General features: G+C 47.3%; 1 protein-coding gene across 5 annotated transcripts in view; it reads left to right on the forward strand.

Annotated features, from left to right (window-relative positions):
* Arhgap17 (Rho GTPase activating protein 17) overlaps nucleotides 1-23027 on the forward strand; it is an 84036-nt gene extending 61009 nt beyond the window's left edge. Inside the window, exons 14-21 of one of the 5 annotated variants that reach the window (XM_021654940.2) lie at nucleotides 885-998; nucleotides 4528-4619; nucleotides 5790-5946; nucleotides 7463-7693; nucleotides 10206-10375; nucleotides 15235-15738; nucleotides 18339-18387; nucleotides 22189-22326. In XM_021654940.2, coding sequence (XP_021510615.1) covers nucleotides 885-998; nucleotides 4528-4619; nucleotides 5790-5946; nucleotides 7463-7693; nucleotides 10206-10375; nucleotides 15235-15738; nucleotides 18339-18346 — 1276 coding nt within the window. In that variant the 3' untranslated portion in view covers nucleotides 18347-18387; nucleotides 22189-22326. Of the gene's footprint in view, nucleotides 1-884; nucleotides 999-4527; nucleotides 4620-5789; nucleotides 5947-7462; nucleotides 7694-10205; nucleotides 10376-15234; nucleotides 15739-16725; nucleotides 16774-18338; nucleotides 18388-22188 lie in introns of all 5 variants that reach the window. The other 4 variants (XM_021654934.2, XM_021654955.2, XM_021654926.2 and 1 more) reach the window with 4 other exon arrangements.
* The last annotated feature ends 175 nt before the right edge of the window (nucleotides 23028-23202 follow it).

Consider the following 23202-nt stretch of genomic DNA (forward strand, 5'->3'; position numbering starts at 1 on the left):
CACACATTGAAAAATCTCTCGTCCCTAGCCACCTAGTTCTTCTGAGATACAGTGCCTTCAGTATCTGTCTGCTCTGCAAGCGCCTCCCCACCCCCGTGCATGCGTGCACGCGCATCTGCACCAGTACAGTCATGTACATTCATTCATACATACATTTTCTCTCATTGCTCTTTTTTAAAATAATATTTTTATTATTTGAGAATTTTATGTACGTATGCCGCACATTGTATCTACCCCATTCTTACCTCCATCTTCCCATGAACCCACTTTTTGTTTTTAGCCTGAATGACAGTGTATGTTGTATATGTCATTCTCTCCTCTGCCTGCTTTGCTCCATGTCATTGCTTAGTACATCTTAGAAATTCTTCAGTATCACTACGTAACTTTTGTGGTTGCATAGTACTTTACTGTAGATCAAGATAGACTATAATTTACCTAACTAGTTTCTTATTGATAGTTTGGTTGTTCATAATGTTTCATTTTTTTATACTGCTTATGTGTAACAGCATATGTCTATAATAAATTGAATATTTATTTTCATAATTAAAATGAGGGTTTTCAAATAACAGTTTCTTTTTTTTAAAAACTACCTCTTTATTAAATATATATTGAGCCCAGTATTAATCACAGTAAAAAAAATAGATTGATTATAAAAGAAAAATAAATTTAAATAGGTAAAATTAAATCAGTGCAGTATTTGGACCTGTTTTCTCCTTTCGAGCCTTTGGTAACCTCTTTTGAATAAAGTGCACGCGAAGTGTGAATAGCACTCCACATGAGCTGGTTCCCAGTTCAGTGTGCCTGAGCCATGTCTGCACATAAGCACAGACAGGACGAGGACACTCCACAGTGCTTCAGAGATGCCCTTCTGTTTTGTCTCCTAGGTATCTAATCAAGTTCCTTGCAAAGCTTGCACAGACCAGTGACGTTAATAAAATGACTCCTAGCAACATAGCCATCGTGCTGGGCCCTAACCTGTTGTGGGCCAAACAGGAAGGGTGAGTGATTCTTGTTGACCCCATGCTGAAGTTTCTCCTTCCTGACGGTTAGCATGGGTAGCGATAGAGTTCTGGAGACACACACAGACTGCAGATGATTTCAGGGTGCTCTGAGGTTGCCTTTCCATCCAGCTCGTGTCTTAAGAACACGGCTCTGGACTTTGTGTCATCTCCTGTGCAGATGACACAGAAACATAGGAGGTGTTATCCCTGCCTAAGAGAACCTCCACCTCTGAGTGCTGAGCTGTTGGGCAGCTTATCAGCCCTGTATGGTGACAGGCTAGACACACACCTGTATGTATGTACCACAGGGACAGACCCACGTTCCATGCCCCTAAGTATCTATAGCTCTGTCTGAGAATTTAACTGACATAAAGCAAATTGACGGGAGGAAAACCTAGAGGCTTTTTGCATGTACGTGGGAAAATGAAGGCATAAAGAAGACAGAGCCAGTGCTGCTCTAGCCAGACAGTGCAGTAGTCTGTGAACATGTGTCTACATGGACTTGAGCTGGACAGCTGAGTGTAGAGACAACTAAGAAGGTGAGGATTGGCCCAGCTGTTTATTTATACAGATTGGCCGTGTAACAAAGGATAAGAATGTTTCTTTTCTCTGGTGTGGGGAAGGTGTCTTCGACTAGGTCATCTCCTGCCCCTCAGGAAGGAAAAAGAAAGCCAGATTCTCCTCTAGCACCTTCTATTTTCACATGCTTTTACCTCAGAGTAGCCCTGTACCACAGGGACAAACATTGGGGTGTCGTATTCTGCCCCTCCCGTGCTTACAGTGTAGGTGAGAGGATGGGACAGACTGAGGAAGCTGGCGAGCCCCCTCCTCTGGGAGCAGACTTGCTCACTTAGTGCAGAAATAGTTTCCTGCGCCTGGCACAGAGAACAGAGAGAGCACATTGGCAGGCCGAGCTTGGTGTCTGCCATTGAGGACAGCGTACTTGGCCCTGGATACCTGGAAGATGCCTTGAAAGAGGTGGGCTGGGAAGGGCCTGGTGTGTACCGCTGACTTGTTTGGAACTTACTCTCCTGGGTCCTGTGGGAGTCATCAAGGTTCTTGTTAAAATGTTCCTCAGACGCTCATGTTCCGAACATTTGTTTCCCAGCTCGTGGCCCTGTTTTGTGGAGTTATAGAACTCCTGAGAAGTGGCGCCTGCTGGTGGAGGCAGGTCTTTAGGGGTTGCCTTGGAAGGTGATGCCTGGGCCGTGGTTTGCCTTCATATGAACACACTTCGCAAAACAATTCTGCTGCTGTGACAGTTCTTTCACCTTGGTATGATGGAAACCGTGAGCCAAAGCAAAACTCTGCTTCCTTCCATGATTTTGTCATAGCAGTGTAACTGATACCACCCGAAGCAAAATGACTTCACAGTGTTGGAGTTTGGAAGCTTTTGCTGGCGTTGAGCAGTGTGGGTTAAATAAAATAGGTAGGCACAAGGGATCAGCTGGAGAGTAGTTGGTCATCTGAAGATGGTCTTTGTCCTCACTCATTGTCAGATCCATAGCTGAGGATGCTGAGTCTGAAAAGAACCAGTAATTTCCCCAGGACTGCATGGCCAGGCAGCGGTGGAGTGCAAGCACTGGCTACAAAGTCTGTGTCCATACTTATTACTGCCTCATTGCTGCTGGCCAGCTTTATAAAGATACAATTTAAATCAGTCATTCAATTGCTCAAGTATGCCCAGTCTTGTTTCAGAAAACAGTTGTGAGTGTACAGTGTCACAGGGTAAAATGACAAATAAGTAGGAAGACAAATTAACTGCATAGATCATATAGCAAATAAACCTTTGACCAAAGACACCAACATAGAAAGAAAGTGATGCAAGTGTTTAAGTCTGGGGACAAGAAGATGAAAGAAAGCTTTTGAATAATCAAGCATATCTCTTTAAAAAGAATTGCTGGAACAGGGCAGACCTGAGCTTGAAGGCTGATCAGAATCCTTACATGAGGAAGGATAGAAGGGTAATTTGCCAGGCCCCTTGTGACTCAGACTTTTCATGATGCGACAGCTACCTGAGAGAACAGCTTTAAAGCAGGAGGGATTTATGTAGGCTCCTGGTCTTAGGTGTCAGCTGGCTCCATGGTGGTGAGCATCTGACAAGGCAGACCCTACATGGCAACAGGAGCAGGTGGCAGAAAGTGTTGTCTACCTCATGCTGGCCAGAAAGCAGAGAACCAGAGAGGAAAGGGCAAGATCTCTAAAGATCTTAAAGGCACTGTTGGTAAAACTCCTTCCCAGAGATGTAAAGCAATATCTGTCCCTTTCCCCAAGGTCCCAACAGCAAACTTGAGGCCAGAGTTTACCAGGCACCAACAGGCATCCTTATAGTGCCTAGGTGGGAGGTTACTTAGGGGTCGTGGGCACTCCTCCCCCAACCGGCTACACCGGGAAGGCCGAAGCTGACAGAGAGGAGGACTTCTCTGTGGCCATGTAAATGGAGCTCCAACTCTTCCTCAGCCTGTATATACTCCCATCTCCCCACCCCGACCCCAGGCTGCTTCAGGCAATTCCAGGTGTGTAGGAAGCTGCTGGATACTCCATCCCTCTCTGCAGGAGTGGACACTGCAGCTAGGTTTATCTTTTTCTGGGTGGGAATGGGGCAGCTGAACTCCCCAAGATAGATTTTTGCTTGGCTCAGAAGACAGTGACTCATGACAGGTATACCCCCAGTGCCCAAACTTTCTCCATGCCCCAGCTCCTAATAATGCCATCAAATTATGACTCCATTGATTAGGTCAGAGATCAAATCCGCTGCTTGGGAGGCAAGCCTGAAACACATGAGGGGACATTTCATGTCTAAACTACAAGGGCTTCATAAGATGGAAATCAATTTAGGTCTGTTGAGAACCCAAAGCTTTGTGGGTGCATAATAACCATCAGGCATATTGCAAGCTGCTTGCCTTGGTGGTGCCTGGCTCAAGGGTGAGTTTGATGGCAGTGATAGTGATTATATGAGGTTTTTCTTCTTGAGCCTAGTAGCAAACCTCTCAGCCTCTGGACTGTCATATATATGTGTGTATCTATATATATAGATATAGATACACATACACATACAGATATACATACATATAAATTGAATATATATATATGTCACTGTACTGTGGAAAGGCGAGGGCTTTGAGGACACCGTGTGCTGGTGACATCATGGGCTGCAGTCGTTGGGGGTGATCTCGGGTCTAACCTATCTGGCGCGCTGCTGTTGCAGCGTGGGAATGCAAGCCCTATTCCAGTCAACTTGAGACCCAGTTTTGACCAGCCTTTAATTCCTGCTGCCACTGCCCTGGTGCCCAGGTTGCAAACACAGTGGTGGTTGCTACTCTGCTGGGGGAGGATCAGTAACAGTCGGGTAACTTTTCCTCTTGGGCCATTACTGGCAAACTCATAGGATGGGGCCTTGTGCGTTTACATTCTGTATCTGTATGTAAAGATTTTGTCCATTAGTAATCATTGAGATGCCCTGACAGCTTCCAGGAACGTGAGGCTGCCAAGGTGCAGCATTTTAACTGTGTGAACTCCCTTGCAGAACACTGGCTGAAATAGCGGCTGCCACATCTGTCCACGTGGTCGCAGTGATTGAACCCATCATCCAGCATGCAGACTGGTTCTTCCCTGGAGGTAATCCGATCACAGGCTTGTGGACTACTGGAGCTAGTGACAGGAGTAGGCCACAGTTTTAAAAGGAAGAAGACGTGTTGATGATTATGTAATTGGTTTTATTTTCTCACACTTCACTTCAGATTTCATTCACGTGTATTGATGTTTTGATATAATGATATTATTTTCCACTTCCCTTAGTTTCACTAAAATAAACTTGGATAGTATATGTTGAATGTCCACTACAGTACGATTGCATACTGTCATCTCTGCAGGAACTTGGGTTCCCTGAGAAGTCAGCCACATAAACAGATAAACAATAAAATGATCACATGGCAAATTTAGAGCGCTGGATGGAGGAAGGTTTGACAAACTCAGGTGCTAGGAAAAGGGAGCCCGGCACTGTTTTTAAGGAGTGATGCAGACTGCACAGAGGCCCTGCACTTAGGACAGAGGTTTTGGTTAGTTTGGATAGTTGGTTGGTCTGTACAGAGGTAGAAAAGAAAGTAGGCAAGGCCAGGGCTGGTTGGAGCTGGTTTGTGAAGGTCAGAGAATTCGGTTTATATTCTGTAGCTGGTAAGTACTCCAGTCTCTCTTGGGATCCTGGGGTCCACAGAGGTTCCCCTGGCCTCCCCTGCAGGAACTGGCCGCATACGTGTTGAGTCTACGTGTTCCACCCCTGCTTTTCTCCGTGCAGCCCAGCTGCCCGATCCGCTGAAGTGTAAGCTGATGCCGGGGCTGGGCTCAGCCCTCTGTCTTCCTGCCCTGAGAATCACTCATTAGTGTAGATGGGTATAAGAATGAAGACTGACATGCTGCCTGGGATTTCCTTCAAGAAAGTGATTCTTGCAAACCAAACAAACAACAAAAAGCTGCTTTAGGCAGTGAGCCTTCCATAATGCCTTTATTTCTGTTTCATATCAAAGTATTGTTTTCTGTCACTTTTGAAATGATTCAGTAAGTTTTCCTTGCTCCTTATCTCTTCCTGGATTTTCGGATTTCTCTTAAGAGCAGCAGAGCTGTGTGCTCAGCTGCCCTCTCCCGGCTTGCCTCACTGGGGCCAAGGACCCATCCTTCAGCTGCGAGTGTTTGAGCTCCCCTTGTGGAATACAGAGGCTCTCGTTCCACTGGGGTATTAGAGAGCTTCCCCTGTGTGCCAAGTCTCACATTTGTTTATTTCTCTTATGACAGAGGTAGAATTCAATGTATCAGAAGCTTTTGTTCCTCTCACTACCCCGAATTCTAATCACTCATCCCACACTGGAAATGACTCTGACTCGGGGACGCTGGAGAGGAAGCGGCCTGCCAGCATGGCAGTGATGGAAGGGGACTTGGTGAAGAAGGAGAGGTACGTGTAGAGTCGAGGTAATGGGTGACATTTGACCTGTGGATCTGGTACTGCCTTAGTGGCCCCTGTACGACCCCGACTTACAGAGTCTAGATAACTGAGGTACCACACTGTCAGTCTCTACAGGCATAAATCTGACCACAAAGTAGGGAGTGCAGTCGTCTTTTAATATCTGTGCCTTGGGCATCAGGCTTCACTTGATGGGCCTCTTACGTGTCCCACTGTGGAGCGGCATCACACATACAAAGTCTACCTAAATGTTCCTGAGTGTTAGGAAACAGGAGAAAACAAGCATCACTGTCACGTGGGCTTTGGCTGAGGATCATGTGAAGCCACATTTCCTGTGAGCTGTGCTCTTGCTACTTTGCTAACTGCTGAATCCAGCACTTAGCTGGAGATGCCCCAGAACTTGGAGGGAGAAAAACGCATGTTTTAAACTTAGAGGCAGTATGTTTCTATCCTGTAGTCTCTAGGCAGTTCATGAGCTGTTCAGTGCTAATGAAGAGCATTACAATTCTTGCCTTCAGAGGGCAACTTATTTCTGTGGGAGGAAAATGCTAGCACCTTACAGTAGCTCCAAGTAAGCACTGTGTGAAGTGACATGCTGTCTTCATATGCCTGACAGGGTTGGGAGGCTAGGTCTCACAGTGGGCCTCTCTCTTTCAAAGAGAGCTTCCCTTTCCTAGCCTCTCCCTCTGAGATTCTCCATCATCCTTTGTAATTGATTCTGTTACCTGAGCCTCACTCAGTCCTTACCATTGTTCCCTGGTGGCCTATGAGAGCAGTTAGTCTCCTGAACTTAAGTTACAACATGGGAGGTTACAGGTCTGACTAGCCTAGGACACAGCATTCTCTGCTGTCTACTCTGTAGATTCTCCAGTAAACATCAGCTAATGGAGTCCAGAACCTTAATTTTCCAAATTAAAAAAAAAAAAAAAAATAGGTTTTGAAGTCCATGCACTAATGGTCATGAATGAAGAGTCCCTCCTTCTGCCCCATCCTCCAGACACCATCTTCCCAAAGGCAGCTATTTTTTCCAGCCGTATGTAGCTTTCAGCTGTATCTTCATGTGCACACGTGATTATTTCTGTATCCCATGCAAGTTCGGAGGCAGTGTGGTATGATCTTGCACAGCCACTGGTATGCTTCTGGGTTTGGCTTCTGCCTCCTTTTCACACACAGGTTTGAAATGGGAATCAGGCAGTAGGGAAATAGGCACAGTACATAGTGTCACTCAACACAAGGCCTGCCTGTTCGCTTTCAGCTGAACACAACCACCTGATCAAGGGCGTCATTGATCAGTGTGTGAGGTGCTGGCTTTGCTAAGGTTTAAAGCCAGATCCAGGTGCTTGCTTTGGTAACTGGGATGACCTCTGACACAATCCTTGCCACTTACCTGCATGCTGGGCAGCATGGGCGGCTGTCCCATTTGTGGTTTTAACCTGTGAGGAGCAGCGGGCTTCTGTCTCTTTAGTCGGCTTGTGTGGTGTGTTGACTATTTCTTCTCTCTGTGTAGCTTTGGTGTGAAGCTTATGGACTTCCAGGCCCACCGGCGGGGTGGCACTCTAAATAGAAAGCACATATCCCCTGCTTTCCAGCCACCACTCCCGCCCACGGATGGCAACGCCTTGGCTCCAGCAGGCCCAGAGCCCCCTTCTCAGAGCTCTAGGCCTGACAGCTCAGGGGGTGGGCCTGTCCCCTCTTCTGCAGGCATATTGGAGCAGGGGCTGAGCCCAGGTGACAGCAGGTAAGGAGCCCACTTCTGCTGGCAGGCAAGGCTAGGCGCCCCTGCCTTCTAGGTGGCATGGTGACCGGGAGCAAATCAGATTTGCTTTTACTCCTTTGGCTAGTGGGGGAGAAAAAATGGCAAATTGCTTGTTTGCTTTTCTCTTTTCAGAAGAAAGCAACACTTGTTTGTACGTTTTGGTGCTGGAAAGTGGAGACTAACAGGTGTCTAACGGTGTGCTCAAGCCTTTACCTGTCTGATGTGTAACTGTCAGTGTTCACGTACCATTTGCCCGTTGTCATTCAGTGTGCTCGCTAGGAAGCCTTGAAAGCAGTGAGCTCGCTGAATCACAGTATTCTTGGCATGTATCATCTGTTTGTTCATTTAGTAATTATGTTCAGTTGCACAGATGCATCAAGTAGCTGCTGTTGTGCCAGGCTGCCAGCACACTGGGACCCTCCACCCCTCAGGGCTTTCAGTTTTACAGGGAACCGACACATAGGTCCAAGGAAGAAAATAAGGTAGCATGTTTTCTGAAAGGGCTGTTCATCCTCTTGAACTTCAGGCAAGCCTCTGGGAGTTGGGCTTCACAGTAGATCACCTTTAAGATGCCTTCATATTGGAGACGCTGATTCTGTTTGTATCATTCAGTTCTCCGTGCTGATCAGGCAGAGGCCACTGCAGGGGTTCTCTCGGGTTCAGAAGCAGCAGCTCTGGAGACGATGAGCCCTGCTAGAGTGTGCTAAAGTATTAATTGCCATTGTTTTAGTCCTCATCTTTGGACATCCACACAGTGCCACATGATCATATATAAGATAAAGGAAATGTACACAAAACAAAGCGTATTTGCCCATGCATGCTTTACCACACAGATGCATTTACCTTGGGGAACTCTGCTAAAAACTTACCTTGGGGAAGATGCAAAAAGATTACATCTTTTTGGTTTTTGTTGAGGGAAGTGAAGTGTTGGTAAGATAGGGTTTAACCAGGTCCCTGTGGTGCAGCCCATAAACCTGGTCACTTGGGAAGAATAATTACAAGTTCAGGGCCAATCTGGGTAACAGTAAGACCTTGTCTCAAAGTAAAAACTAAAATATAGAGCTGAGGCTATAGCTTAGGTCAGAGCACTTGCATGGTACAGCAGCAGAGAGAAAAGCACAGGATAGGACTTTAGTTTTGTCATTGTAGCTGGACTGGGGATGTCATCTTTCAGTCAAGAAGACATATAGCTGCGCCCTTGGACAAGCTTTATGAATATATTGTAAGTGCCCTTCTGGCTTGTCAGTGACCACTTCTCCATTACTTGGTTTTAGGGTGTTTGTTTGTTTGTTTGTTTGTGTCATAAAGAGAGTATAAGCAAATGCATGTATTTTTATTTCCTCATGACATTAGTTTGTTTAACCAAAGCTAAATATTTAAGGAAGTAGTTAGTCTTTACTGCAGAAAGAGGAATGGAATGTCAGCCATCACTCTTCCTTTTGTTTTTTTATACTTGAAATGTTTTTGTGCACACTTCACTGGCATCCGCCCTGTGGTGACCTTGACAAAATGATTGTAATATTTGGTATAGAAAGTTGTGAGCCAGGAAGTAGGAGGCCTGAATTGGCTCCTTCCTCTGCTGCTGTCAGCTTTAGGCTGAGTCATCAAGCAACTTCTCAGAATTTGTCTTCTCTCAGTCTAGATAACTGGCGATAGTTAAGCCCTTTTTAATCAGTGTTACTTTTTGACTGTTACTTTTGTACAATAGCTAGTAAAAATCCCCATTATTTTCTTAAAATAATGCCCACCTTAAATATGTGCAAAATAGAACTTGAGGCTTCCTGTGGATAATCTGAAATGATTGGCTGTAATTTCTGTGGCAGAGTGGCTGAAACTTAGTCAGTTGCAGAGAATCTCAAATGTCTCTGAGTAAATATCAGCTTATTAGCTCAATGTGCACTATTTAAGATTTCTAATTATCTTCGTCTCCCTGGGTCTTGTATCTATAGATACAGCTGACTGTGTCAGATAATTTTTAAAGACTGTTTCTGCAGAGCTGGAGAGATAGCTCAGGGTTAAAAGTACTTGATGGTGTTCCAGGGGACCAACCAGCGTTTAATTACCAACACCCATAGGCTTGCAGCCATCTGTAACTCTAGTCCTTTTCTAGCCTCTATGAGCACTACACACGTTTAACAGGCACAAGCATACACACACACACACCTTAAAAACAAAACCCCACTGCATCAGACACTTTTTGTTGGCCATTCTCCAGACAGTATAGCATATCCAGCATTCCCATAGCTCTTCCACTGTGTTTACTGTGTTGGTTATTATGAGAGGAAACTTACAGTGCACAGGAAGGTGTTGATGTCTTGGGTTCTAATGCCATTTTACACTCAGGGTTGGAGCATCCTTGACTTTTGGTATCTGTAAGAAGTCCTGGGACTCCACAGCCCCAACCCCCATACAAGGAATCAACTATATGTTATGGTGTGCTTAGCTTTTATACCGGGGAACGCCTGACCTCTAACCTCCCCTGTATCCCTCTCAGTCCTCCAAAACCCAAAGACTGTGCTTCTGCCGCTGTCCCTGCACCAGGAAGAAACAGCAACCAGATGACCACGGGCCCAAACCAGGCCCAGGCAGGTGGCAGCTCCCATCAGCTCTCCATGGCCACATCTCACAGTGCAGCTGGTCCCAGCCCTCACACTCTGCGTCGAGGTAGGTGTCCTGCCCTCCCTGTGCTTGGAGAGGGTGTAACAGCTTCTGGTAGTCCCTTCAGAGAGCCAGTTGTGAAAGCCCTGAGAGGTCTTTTTCATGACCGTTACCAAATAACAAGCAGGAAATTAGTCATTAAAGAGGAAAATCATTGGAAGAAACTGGAAAAAAAATAGAGCAAAAAAAAAAAAAAATGCAGAAACTATAAAGCTTAACAAGCAGAAAATGAATTCTACAGTCACTTCCGGGATTCAGGACTGGTAATCCAAGTCCTTGCTGTGCTGGGAACCACCACAGCCTCTCTGCTGCTGAGCTTTGTGAGCTGGACCTGTGGGGTGGGGGTTCTCTGGTTTTGGAATAATGGTTCAGACCTGTCCCCTTTGCCTCCCTCTGCCCAGCAGTCAGGGCTGTTCCTTTCAAACACAAAGAAGTCATGTTACTAAAGCCCATCTCTACCACAGGCACATGTCATTTCCTGTCACAACAGTCTTTGGGTTTTTTTTGGTCAGAGCATTTTTCCTTTTTCTTTAATTCTTCCCAACCCCTGTGCCACAGTGCACATTCAGGGGTCAAGAGACAACAGCCCGGGTTTTGGTCCTCGCCTCCCACCTTGTCTTCCCACGGTGTAGGCTGGGATTCTGGGGATTCTCTCATCTCCGCCCCGATCTCTCCGTTGGAGCATCACTGGCATGCTACTGCCCCTGGCTTTCTGTAGGCTCTGGTCCTCACCCTTGCATAGCAAGCGCTTTCTCTGCTGGAGGCATTGTGTCCTAGCTACCAAGCATCTTTCTAGACCTACATTTTAAAATCTTGTTCATTATCATTCTCCCCAAGATCTTAGTGAGCTCAGCTCTTACCTGTCTCATGCACCTCAACATCCTATCCTCATGTGTGCGTGCCAGAGGTGGCACTCAGTAAGCTCATGTGGTCTGGGGCTCTGGGTGCTTTGTAGGTTTAGGAAAACTGGGACTATCTTTATCCCTCCCATAGTCACTGTTCTTTTGCTGTGCAGGACACCATAATAAAGGTGGTTCTTACAGAAGAGAGCATTTAATAAAGGTTTTGCTTACAGTTTCAAAGGATTGTTTGATTATCATGGCAGGAAGCAGACAGGTATGGTGCTGGAGCTCTAACTGAGAGGAGCGGAGGAGGGGGCCAGGCAGGGAGGCAGGCAGACACTGGGTCTGGAGTGGGCCTCTGAAACCTTAGAGCCCACCCCCAATGACACACCTCCTCCGACAAGGCCCACCTCCTAATCCTTCAAACAGTTCCACTAACTGGTTAAGCACTGGGATGTGTGAGACTGTGGGGACCATTCTCATTCAAACCATCACAGTCCCTGCCTCTGAACCTTCATTGATGTATGTTGTGAGTTGTCATGAATGGTGAGAGGTGACAAGCAGTCAGGGAACAGAGCCAAGGGATGATACAAAGCAATGGTAGCAATGGCAGTGGGCAGGCTACTGAATTAATTCATGGCCAGTTGGTGGTGGTGCTGAACTGGAGAGGCCAAAGCACAGAGAGGGACATATTCCAACAAAGATGCTGGAGGGAAGTCGCACCTCTTACTCCAGGTCCAGGCTGACCAGGTTGCCCTGTGTTCCCTCGCTGAGCTGGCTAGAGTGGGAAAGATCCTCACCTCAGAGTGCGTCATAATTCTGGTTGCTCAAGGAACAGTGAATTTAACATAGCAAGAGGCCCATGTGTGCTGAAACGTGTCTGAGTTTGTATTCTTTACATCTCTCTGAAATTAGGACTTCACAGTAGAAAACCTCCAGGCAGGAGGAATGAGGAGGGTGTAGACATGATGCCACAGAGCAGTCAGATCTCGCAGCCACCAGGATAACTGGATGTTGGGTTCTTTGGGTTTATAGTCCTGAGGGTTGGAAAATCCAAGGATGGCATGGTATCAATCCCTGCTCAATTTCATGGTGAGGCCTTGTATTGCTTCAACTCACGGTGCAAAGCAGAAGGGAAAGGGGCTGCAGAAGAGAGCCAGGGAGCCAAAGGCAAGAACCTATTCATGACACTCCTTCAGGTCCCAGCATACAGACTGGGGACAGGGAACTGAAATCATAGCACTAGGCGCGTAGTAACATTGCAACATGCCCGTGGGAGTGTGCACAGTGGCCCTCAGGGAGGGGCGGGCTAAGAGAAGAAGCTGCAGCCCCTCCTCCAGGGTTAGGCCCTTAGAGCAGTGCAGGGCAAACTGGGAGCGCTGTTTGGTCTCCGTCCTTCAGATGATGACAAGTATGTGTTCAGCACGGGAGACGCTCATACCCAGGCATGTGGGCTGCAAGAGCTCCAGGCCACCTCCCTTGCTTGCTCCACACACTTTCCTTCTGTCATTTGATTCTCACACGGTTCTGGAACCATGCTGTAGTGGGGAACACAAGAGGCCCTGACCAACTGACTGCCTGTGAGAGGCATCAGACTCGAAGAAGAAGGGGGAGCAGGTCACAGGTTGGAAGGGTTAAGTTTTCACCACACAGTCAGGTGAATGCTGAGGCAGGGCAGCTGAGTGGGTGGGGCTTCCTGGGTGGGATGGGGACACAACAGGCAGTTCCCAGGCAGTGTTGTCAGAAGGGCCAACTAGACCATTGCAGTGACCCAGGAAGCTGGCAGTGGCCCCAGGAAAGGAATCCAGAAGGCCAGACTTGTATCTTTGATGCCACTCTTAATGCAAGGCCATTGTAGAAGAGGAAAAGGGCCCTGGACTCCGGTATGTGTTCTGGCTTTAGCCTAAAGGTACAAGATGCTAACTTGACCTTTCCCAATGTATCCTACATTTGCATGGAAGAAATAAAAATGTGAAGAGGGGCAAGATGTAGGGCGGTCCCAAATGAGGGAGCATTGCAGCTATTTAATTCATTGCTGATTTTTGAGACGGTAGCCAAGGCTAGCCTCACACATTCAAAGTGCTCCAACCTCACACTCAAAGTGCTCCCCCAGCTTTCTAAGTGCTGGGATTACAGATGTGTGACACACCCCCTCCCTTGTGGCATGTGTACTCTTAAGCACCCCACAAATGCTAATTACGTTAGTGCACATTTTAGCAGGAAGGCAAGTTCACTTCTGGTGTGGTTACAGGCCCCAGCTTCCTTATTGCTGTCCTGTCCTGTACTGCCAACCTCTGCATCTGTCCTGCCCATAGTCCTCCCTGCCTGAGCTCAGCTGTAGCTCTGCTTTTGGAGAGATGGCTCCACAGCACCCAGGTAGCCCCACAAGACAAATTTTATTCTGTCTGCCTGCACCTCAGCATCCCAGCACCTTCACCATGGTCGCAGACAAGACTCTTTTTATTTTTTTTTTCCCTGTAGCCCTGCGTTGGGCCCTGCTTACCTGTGCACAGTTCTCGGCTTCTTCACCTGAGTCTCTTGCACTATGTATGTCAGGCAGGACTTTGTTCAGTTTGAGTTTACACTCACACTGCTTAGAGCAAGAAACCAGACTTTCTTCTTCTTTTTCTTATCTTCTTTGCTTACATTACCAGAGAGCGGCTAATATTCCAAAGAGTTTTTCCTTTGTAAGCCGGTTGTAGGGAAATGTCTTCTGAGTTGCTGGGCTCAGAGTTCTAGACCAATATATCAGAGCAGGCACCACTTAACCCCTTTTGGATTCTGGGCTCTGTGAATAGGAAGAAAGGCAGTGGTGGAAGGAAGAAAAGGAAAAAGAATCCAGGGAGACCATATGACATAGGTTTGAATCTGCCCATTGTTTATTAGCTGTGTGATTGTTAGAAAATAACCTGCCTGATTCCACCCTCTGGGCCAATGCCACAGTGATCTATTGAGATGGAGGTGAAAGGCCTGGTGTGCAGTGAGTGGTGCTCATTTCTGTCCTCCAGTTCCTTCTGTCTCACAGTTCTCCGTGTGACCTCAGGAGAAATAGAAACATGTCCAAGGTGCTCCTCTCTGCCCCTCCATCCTCTTCCTACAGCCAGATTCTGGTCAGATCTCAGCTGGCCTCAGCAAGGACTGTGATTCAGCTCGTTTTAGGGAAACAGATGAGGGCTCATCTGTAATTAATTCTATCTAGAATGTGTCTGGAATTGGTAGAATTTCCATGAGTAAAAGCAAGTCAGGGACTGAGGATGTGGCCCATTGGTAGAGTGCTTGCCCAGCACGGAGGAGGCCCTGGGTTCAATCCCCAGTGGCCACCCTCCCCACACCTGCTTCAGACCCTGCAGAAGATACTTGGACAATTGTGAGTGGAGGTGGGCTGCTTCTGTGTTCTTCCTTCCTGGGTTTGTTCCCACATTTTGAGGTCATAATGGGACTCTGGAAAAAGGGCTACTGCGGGGCCCTGGATTTGCTGTTTTGTATGGGTATATGGCCCCTGTTAAACTGAGTTTTCAGTTTTCTTCCTTTTGAACTTAGAAAATGACAGGTCACCAAAGGCCTGTATATATATCATGCACTTGGCTTTTTATATAAATTGGACTACTTTAAGTTTACAGAGAAGTTTTGTTCCCACTTATATCACACTTCGTTTGTCACAACTGAGATACCAGTGTCAATGGTCATTAATTCCACACTGGGTTCAGGTTTTCCATTTGTCCATGCTAGTCGTCCTCTGTTCCACTTCCCAGCAAGAGGCTCCTTGGCACAGAGTTCTCCTGGCTCCTTAGTGTCTTCAGGCTTGGGAAGGATTCGGTTTTTCCTTGGTTTCATGGCTTTCTGTTTGCCAGATGTTTTGGGGGTGGACTGGTCTAGGGCTTGGGTCTCACACATCAGGCTGCCTCCTGATGCATCTGAGAAAGAGTGTGAGGTCCTGCCAAGCTGCACCCCACCCCCCACCCTACCTCCTCACTGCACACCAACCCCTGCTCTTACTAACCCTGTTTTCACTCTTGTGTTCAGCTGTGAAGAAACCTGCCCCAGCACCCCCCAAACCAGGAAATCCACCTCCTGGCCACTCTGGGGGTCAGAGCTCTCCTGGCCCAGGCACATCCCCGAAGCCAAGTGCACGCAGCCCATCACCACCCCAGCAACAACAGCAGCCGCCGCAGCAACAGCAGCACCAGGCCCCAGGCACGCGCCGCTGCTCCAGCAGCCTGCCTCCCATCCAGGCGCCCAGCCATCCCCCACCGCAGCCCCCTACACAGCCCCGGCCAGGCGAGCAGGGACCAGAGCCAAGCCCCACACCACCTCAAACCCCCACACCACCCAGCACCCCGCCCCTGGCCAAGCAGAATCCCTCGCAAAGTGAGACCACGCAGCCGCACGGAACTCTCCCAAGGCCAAGGCCGGTGCCCAAACCCCGCAACCGGCCTAGTGTGCCACCACCCCCACATCCACCTGGCACCCATGCAGGGGATGGCAACCTCACGCCTGCAGCACCTACAGCTTCCAGAATCGTCACTGGTAAGTATGGAGGGGTCCAGTGTTCTCTTGGGCTTCCCTTGGGGCAGTCATCACCAAGTCAAGTGCAGGCCATACATGCTGGGAGCGCAGCCACACTTGCTCAGTCAAGCTGTTTGAGGCAGTGTTTGTACCAAGACAGCAGAGATGAATACCCACGGCACAGATCATAAAGCCTGCAGTTTTCTTCTGATCGTAAGATCATCTTCATTTACGTGCTGGAAGCTCTAACGCCTTTAAGTCCAGGTGGAAGGTATTGTATGAAATGGGCATGGAGTTTGTAGTGAATTCCTTCTTACTAGCTGGACACGTTGGCACGTTGGCCTATATTTGGACGCTGGAGGATCGGGAGCAATTTCCAGGCCACCCTGGACTTATTCTAAGTGCAGGATTTCAGAGAGCACTATTTACACTGAATCAAGTGCTCCGGGAAGGCAGATCTTCCACAAAGATGCTATCTCTGTGCTATCCTCAAATGGTTTGGGAGGGATGAGTGGAGATTTTTCTGTCATCCCCATGAATCTGCATAGGCACGGGTGGATTGTACAGATTGTAGAGCCACTTGATGAGATGTTTTCTAGATAGTCCTATAAAACATGATCTTTTTTATTTCATTATGTCAAGAATATTTCTAACCCGGGTACTACCTAGTTTGTAAAAGAATGAATTACTCTGTGTTTTTAATGGTCATTTGGGCAGTGCATCATTTAATTACAGCAGCCTAGCTGTGGGTTATCCTGTATGGAAGCAAGCTACTAGAACCCATTGCTGTACCTCTGGCCCTCCAGCCCTCATAAGTGACTTCTTGGCAGATGATGACCTAACTCTTTACCCAAAATAATGAGTTGACTATGAAAAGATGTTTTCCCAGGGATATGATGCATAGTTTGACCTATGTTACAATAGTTAATAACTGTTCCTGTAACAGCAGGATGTTTATCTGAATAGCACAAAGCCACATTGGTTTGTTTGCTGTTTGTTTCCCACTAGATGCCCTTCCCAGTGCCCTCACAGGTGGGGAAGGTATCCAGAACTAAGGTCTGTAACCCCTCAGCAGCGTGAACTGCAGCTGCAAGCACCCCTGCTTAGCTGTGTTCTGTGTGTGTGCTTTTGACCGTGCTCAGGGCGGCCCTTTGAGCCCATGCCGTGGCCATCAGTCAGCCATCCGTTCCGTGGTATATAGTTATGTCTTTTGTCCCATCGGAAGCACTTTAAGCTTTGGGTTTGCCCCAACTCCAAGAAGTGGCTGTCAGTAGGTTGAGATCTGAGATACGATGCTATGTCGTTTCATTTTTTTGTTTGGGTAATCCTCTCCCAGTGTTCTGCTCTTCTCGGTACCGTTTACCTGTCACTGGCTTATCAGCATCCAACAAGAGGACCAGGGTAGCACCAACACAGGAAAATGTGCATCCCAGTGTTTTGTGCTTTCATTTTTAATTTTGTATCTTCAATGCAAGGTAACTGCATGGAGCTTCATAATTGATGTCTAAAATTCTCAGCCCTTCCAGCCTTCCCCAAATAATCCTCCCCTGAACTCCCATAAGCCCCTTTGCATTCCAGCGTGCTTACATTCGCTTTCCTAAGATGTATGAGCTTTTAAAACACACACTGAAGCTCATCTGAACATACCTTTGGCTACGTATTGGGCCAGCAGAAGGCTCCCCTGTTGGCACAGTTGCCTTAATCAGAGCCCTTAGCCTTCTGTAGGATATTTAGTCTGAGTGTTCACAGCTTAGTTCAAGATTGAAATGGTGGCAGAGGATCTAGGCATTCATCTGCTTCCCTCGGGACCTGGTGCTAAATCCAGGAGTCCAATGGCTAAACCTTAGTTAAGTCTGAGCCTTTTAACACTTGAATACTTATGACACCAATGTTTTACTCAGTTCTTTCCTTTTAACTAGACTAGAGAAGGCTGCAAACCAGAATTATGCCTGTTCTGTATTACCATGGTCACCCATGCTGTTTTTGATGCCGAAAGATTATTTTAATTGGTTATCTTTCACTGCACTTTATAGTTAGGTGAAATTTTACCTTTAAAAATGATCTAAGGTGTTACCCGTGGGTTTTTTTTTTGTTTGTTTGTTTGTTTGTTTGTTTTCTTAACACAAGAAATCCAAGGTCCCTGTAATTTCCTGTGTCTTGTAGCAGTAACCTAAAGTATCTTAACCCCGGCCTACGCTTGGGAATGTACAGAGGGGCAGCATATGGAACTTAGGAATGCCCTCATATTGATTATGCTGTTGGTGGCTCTCCGTGGATATACCGTGAAAGCCCTAGGGTTTTCAAGGTAAAGGAAAGGACAGCATAGTCTTTTATTATGACATGCTTTAACTTGGGAAACTTTGGAAAGATTCCTGAAAACATCTCATTCATTTGGATTGTAAAACTTTAAGGCTTTAGGGACTAAGGTGGGCACTTATGCGCAGGGCATGCTGCCTCGCCAACTTGGTCGTCCACTCCCCTCCCCAAAGCTCAGTATAGAGTTCCGGAGAAGGGAGGGATTCCAGATCAACCGAAATGTCAAGTTCTCATTGCAATTCTGCGAAGCCAGGAGGATTTTAGCAAAGAGTATTCTAATTAAAACATTTTATTAAATAATTTAGATGTATGACCTGCCATATTCAGTAAGAACTGAAATTGGAATGTTTAATGGTAAGGAAAAGGCAACTGATTGGCCAAAGCATTCTTGCTACGTTCTGATCGTATTTGTGCACTAATGGCTGTCACTAACCAGTCGCCCTAACCCCACCTGCCTGCATCCCTACTAATAGCGCATGCACTAAGGAGGGCTGGCCTTCTCCATGCTTGCTCTTCATTGTCGTAAGTACTACATGTGTTCACGGACTTGTAACAGGTGGTCACGGGGCTGGCCTTGTCCCTCCTCCATTTGCATTCTTTCCTCCATCCGGCAGGCTTGTGACGTAGTAGACAGAGCATGTGCTGTAGCATTGGAGACACTCTTGGGAAACCACAGCCTGGTTGATGTGTCGAGTGTGACACTGGGGACAGCTGGTAAAGGGATTAAATCAGATGAAATCAGAAAGGCTCCAACAGCCCATAATAGACAGTGGGTGAGCACATGATGATATGTTGTCATGTTACATGCCAGACTAGGTCTTGTAGGACCCAAAGGGAGATGAAATCAGGGGCACCACCTAGTTATTCAGATCTTTATTTATTGTAGTTACAGACATCTGCTTAGAGCATGCCCTTAAAGGCTGTCAGTTTATGTTCTGAAGGTCGGGAAGTACACCATCCCATTTGCCCAGTATGGACTTTCTCCCAGCATTATGAGTTTCCTTTACATCCTGTGCCTTTGCCCACATGGTAATATAGTACTCACTATTTCATTAGCTATGTGTGCTGTTATTACATGTAGCTGGACATTTACTGGGCTTCTGCTTGTAATTACAGTCTACTATGTTGGCATATTCATGAGAAGTCAGACATTCAGTGAGCTTGAGTGTAATCTCCCCTTTGACTGGAGCAGTGGTTTTCAACCTGTGGGTCAGACCCCCCCCCAAAAAAAAAAAAAAAAGACCGTGAGAAAACACAGATATTTACATGTTGATTAATAACAGTAGCAAAGTTACAGTCATGAAGTAGCAAGGAAAATAAATTTATGGCTGGGGGTCACCACTACATGAGGGTCGTGGCATTAGGAAGGTCGAAGCATTGAGACCCACTTGGCTAGAGTAATAAGAAGCTCACTGTTGTTTCCAGACCAGAACTTACTAAAGGATAAAAGGACCCGGGGCTCTCAGACCTGAGGTTGAAGAGAGACTGGGTGGTAGCAGCAGTGTCGAGGCTTCGCTTTGCTTCGTGTTGCTTTCCAGGATGTGTCTGGATGTGATACTTGTATGGTTGATATCAAAATAGCATTTTTGAAAGAAAAAAAAGTTACAGCCTAAAGCACATAATCAAAATTATTGGAAATTTGGGTATGGATCTGAAAATTCTTCCAGATCCATACCCTAAACTCTAGAGTGCCAGTCTTGTCCCCTGGAGGGCTTGTCTCTCACACAGACACTCATTCCACAAAGGGTGAGCTCCCTTTGTCAGGGTCCCAAGTTTATTACGCTGTCTTACTGTGCCTTGGGGCCAAGGTGTGCTACCCGATGCTGTCTCCTGGACTTCTTTATCTGTAATATGAACTGAGCTCCAAGCAGCGTATTTACGGACCAACCCTTCTTGGAATACAGATGCCCTATAAATTCACACCTAGAGATGTGTAAAAGCATTAAAGGGGGGGGGCTTGAGAGTGCCTTCTGAAGTGACATTTTTCTTTACTGCAGTGAACTGGGTGTTCAAGACTGCAGCCACTGTCCCCTCAGGCAATGTCTTCTCCTTCAGGACCCTCTCAGAAGGTGCACATGGTCCTTGGGAAGGTAGAGAGACAGTACCGTGCAGAGATGCTGGCTTGTCACCTTGCTAACGTGGTGCCCCTGCTCTTCAGGCGGAAGCTAGTACTGCGCAGTGTTCACAGCAGCTCGCTGACACGGCCAGACGGTGCCTGGGAAGCACACAGGTCTTCCCTCTGCAGCAGATGTGCGGCAGCGTTTGCTGTCCTTCCAGAGCTGGCCCTGCACAGGGTACAGGGCTCTTGGGGCTGCACATACAGTTCCTGTGAGAATAAGAGAGGCTGGGATGGGCACACGGGACAGGCAGGAGGCAGAGGGAAGGGATGTCCCCCACACCCCCCACATGTTTTTGTCCTAAATGTGTCATTGTTTTTTATCATAAGTAGAGTTTCAGAAAGTTGCAAATTAAGAAACGATCCATGGACCGGGCAGTGGCCGCACGCCTGTGATCCCAGCACTCGGGAGGCAGAGGCAGGAGAATCTCTGAGTTCAAGACCAGCCTGGTCCACAGAATGAGTTCCAGGACAGCAAGTGATATACAGAGAAACCCTGTCTTTAAAAAGAAAAATCAATTAAAAAAAAAAATGATACATGATGGATGAGAAGAAGAGCCAGTGTGTCCTCTAGGAAGGGTTAATAGCTGGCACGCAAGTAGAGATACTGACAGGTAGAAATAGGGTTTGTTTGCATTCTGCATGCTCCACCAGCTCATGCCTAATCCTCAGTCTTTGTGAACTCAGTGGGCTGGCAGTGTGGTCTGTGGTAGAATAATGGGAGAAGAGGCTGAGTTTTCGATAATATTTTTGTTTGCTGCTGCCCTGAGTCCTTGGCTGCCTCTCTGCCTGAGGCTGTGAGAAGGGAGGGTTGGAAAGATGTTTGCACCAGCCCAGTCCATCAACCACCCAACTACAGGGTTTAGAGTGTCTGCTCTGTGCCACGCATGGCTGTAAGCCCTGAATAAGTCCCTCCATGAGCCGCAAGTTTGGGACATCCTTAATTCTGGGTGCACAGGCTGCTTTTGATGCGTCTGAACCACGAGATTCAGACCCAGTCAATTAGTTTCTAGTTACTGTAAAACCTCAACTGTATGAAATGGCAATGGGCACCTGGACCCTTTAACTCCTTGGCATGTCCATAATTTAGGACTTTCCCCTAGTTACGGGGCAAGGACAAGTCTCTTGATCCAGGAGTCATAAAGAGAAAAGAGACATACCCCCAGGAAAAAGTAAACCTAAGCTCAAAACCATAGGGACGGCCGCTAGGAGGGGGTTGTGCAGAAGGGGCAGAAACCAGGCTTACCCATCGGTTTCATCAAGGCCATGTCTGTCTCGTTCACTCTCCTCTCCTGAGCAGGCATAGCAGGGCCTAGCATGTAGTAGTCAGAAGAGCGCATTGGTGAATGAAGGGGTCTTGCGAGCCTGGAAGGGGAGAGGCAGTGGCTTAAGGCCTGTATATCTGCCACCTTACTGAAGGAATTTTCAGTCAACCTAAGAAGACATGAGAGGAGATTTCAGTGTATTGGTAGTACGAAAATAGTATTTAGAGATTTGATGGTCTACTTAAGTTTGTCAACAAGGAGTGATTGTGTCCCATGGTGGACACTTGACAGTGACTGGAGGTACTTCAGGTTGTCTCCCTGGGGGTCGATAGGCTACATGCCACCGCTCTCTGTATCCTCCAGTACACAGGACAGTCCCTGCAACTCAGCATAACTCAAACCAAGCTTTGGCTCATGTAGGTTGAGGTCACAGCTTTACGGCCAGAGGGAACCCCTGCATCCTTAGAAGTGAGTTCTTACCAGGGCGTTCTTCCCCGGCGATGTAGATGTTCAGAGCCCATAGTTAGTGAGAGTAGAATTGCCTTCACTCAAGCATACTTCAAGGGTCACATCTGGGCGGGCTGCCCAGGCTCTCAGGAGTCCCCGTGGGCTGTAGTAGGCCGCTGCTGTCTAGGGTCTCAAGGGCTTGGACCTCTAGAAAGGGTCCTGTTTGTGCATGGGCTGACTCAAACCTTCCAGCCTCCCTTCTCAGTGCATCGGCAGCCTGTGGACCTTCCCCTCACTGATACCACATGTCTTCGTGTTTTTTCCCAGACACCAATTCTAGGGTTTCCGAACCACTTCGCAACATCTTTCCTGAAATACACTCAGACTTGGCAAGCAAAGAAGTGCCTGGCCACATTCTGCTGGACATAGACAATGACACAGAAAGCACCGCGCTGTGAAGAAAGGCACTTGCCAGCCTTTGGCCCGGCATCCTGGTGAGTGGAACTGGATCAGGCAAGCCTCTGTCTCTACGGACCAAACAGTGAAAAGCTTTCAGTCGGGGGCAGGAAGGTCTGACCATGCAGGCCTAGACCCCCACGGCCCAAGGAGAAGGTAAGGGCCGGTACTCGAAGCTGAATGACCTGTGTCGTGAAGAAGTTGGCTTGCTTCATCTAGGACAAAAATCATGCCAAAAACGATCAGAACAAAGAAATTCCTACAGTGGACAGAGCGTTACTGCAGAGAAACCCGTGGGAAGCCTTTGTCTGTGCTGTTAACACAGCCACTGCAAGTGACCGAGACTCACCTACTATTTAATAAAACACCTTAATTATGCGAGTTGCCTACTTCTTGCTCCTTGGACTTCGGTTCCCGTGTACCAGAGGGAGCTTCCGTTCCTTCAGACTTGCTGCAGAATCATTTTGTATTAAATACAGTCTGTGTCTCCTCCAACCCCCAGAACCTCGAGCTTTGATGGCGACTGCTGGCTCTGTCGCCTCTCAAACTGGATGTGAGTCGTGCCTTGTGGATCGCCAGAATATGAAGAGAAATATACTGTTCTTTTTTTAAAAAAACAAAACAAAATAATTGCTACTTGATAAAGAGCGAATGTTATTCTAGTTTCATGTCTAATTTGAATTAAATATATTCTGTGGTTTATATGAAAACTTGCCAGTCCTTGGAGGTATTCTGGCACATATGGGCATGTGTGTGTTTGTGCGTGGGCAAGTGCACCTGTATGTATATCTGTAGGAACCTGAAACAACAGAGAGATGCTGGTGCGGGAGTTTCAGCGCTGGGAGGCAGGGGTTTATAAGGTTGAGGCCAACCTGGGCTACAAAG

The sequence above is a fragment of the Meriones unguiculatus genome, chromosome 14 (assembly GCF_030254825.1).
Source record: "Meriones unguiculatus strain TT.TT164.6M chromosome 14, Bangor_MerUng_6.1, whole genome shotgun sequence".
Taxonomy (NCBI): domain Eukaryota; kingdom Metazoa; phylum Chordata; class Mammalia; order Rodentia; family Muridae; genus Meriones; species Meriones unguiculatus.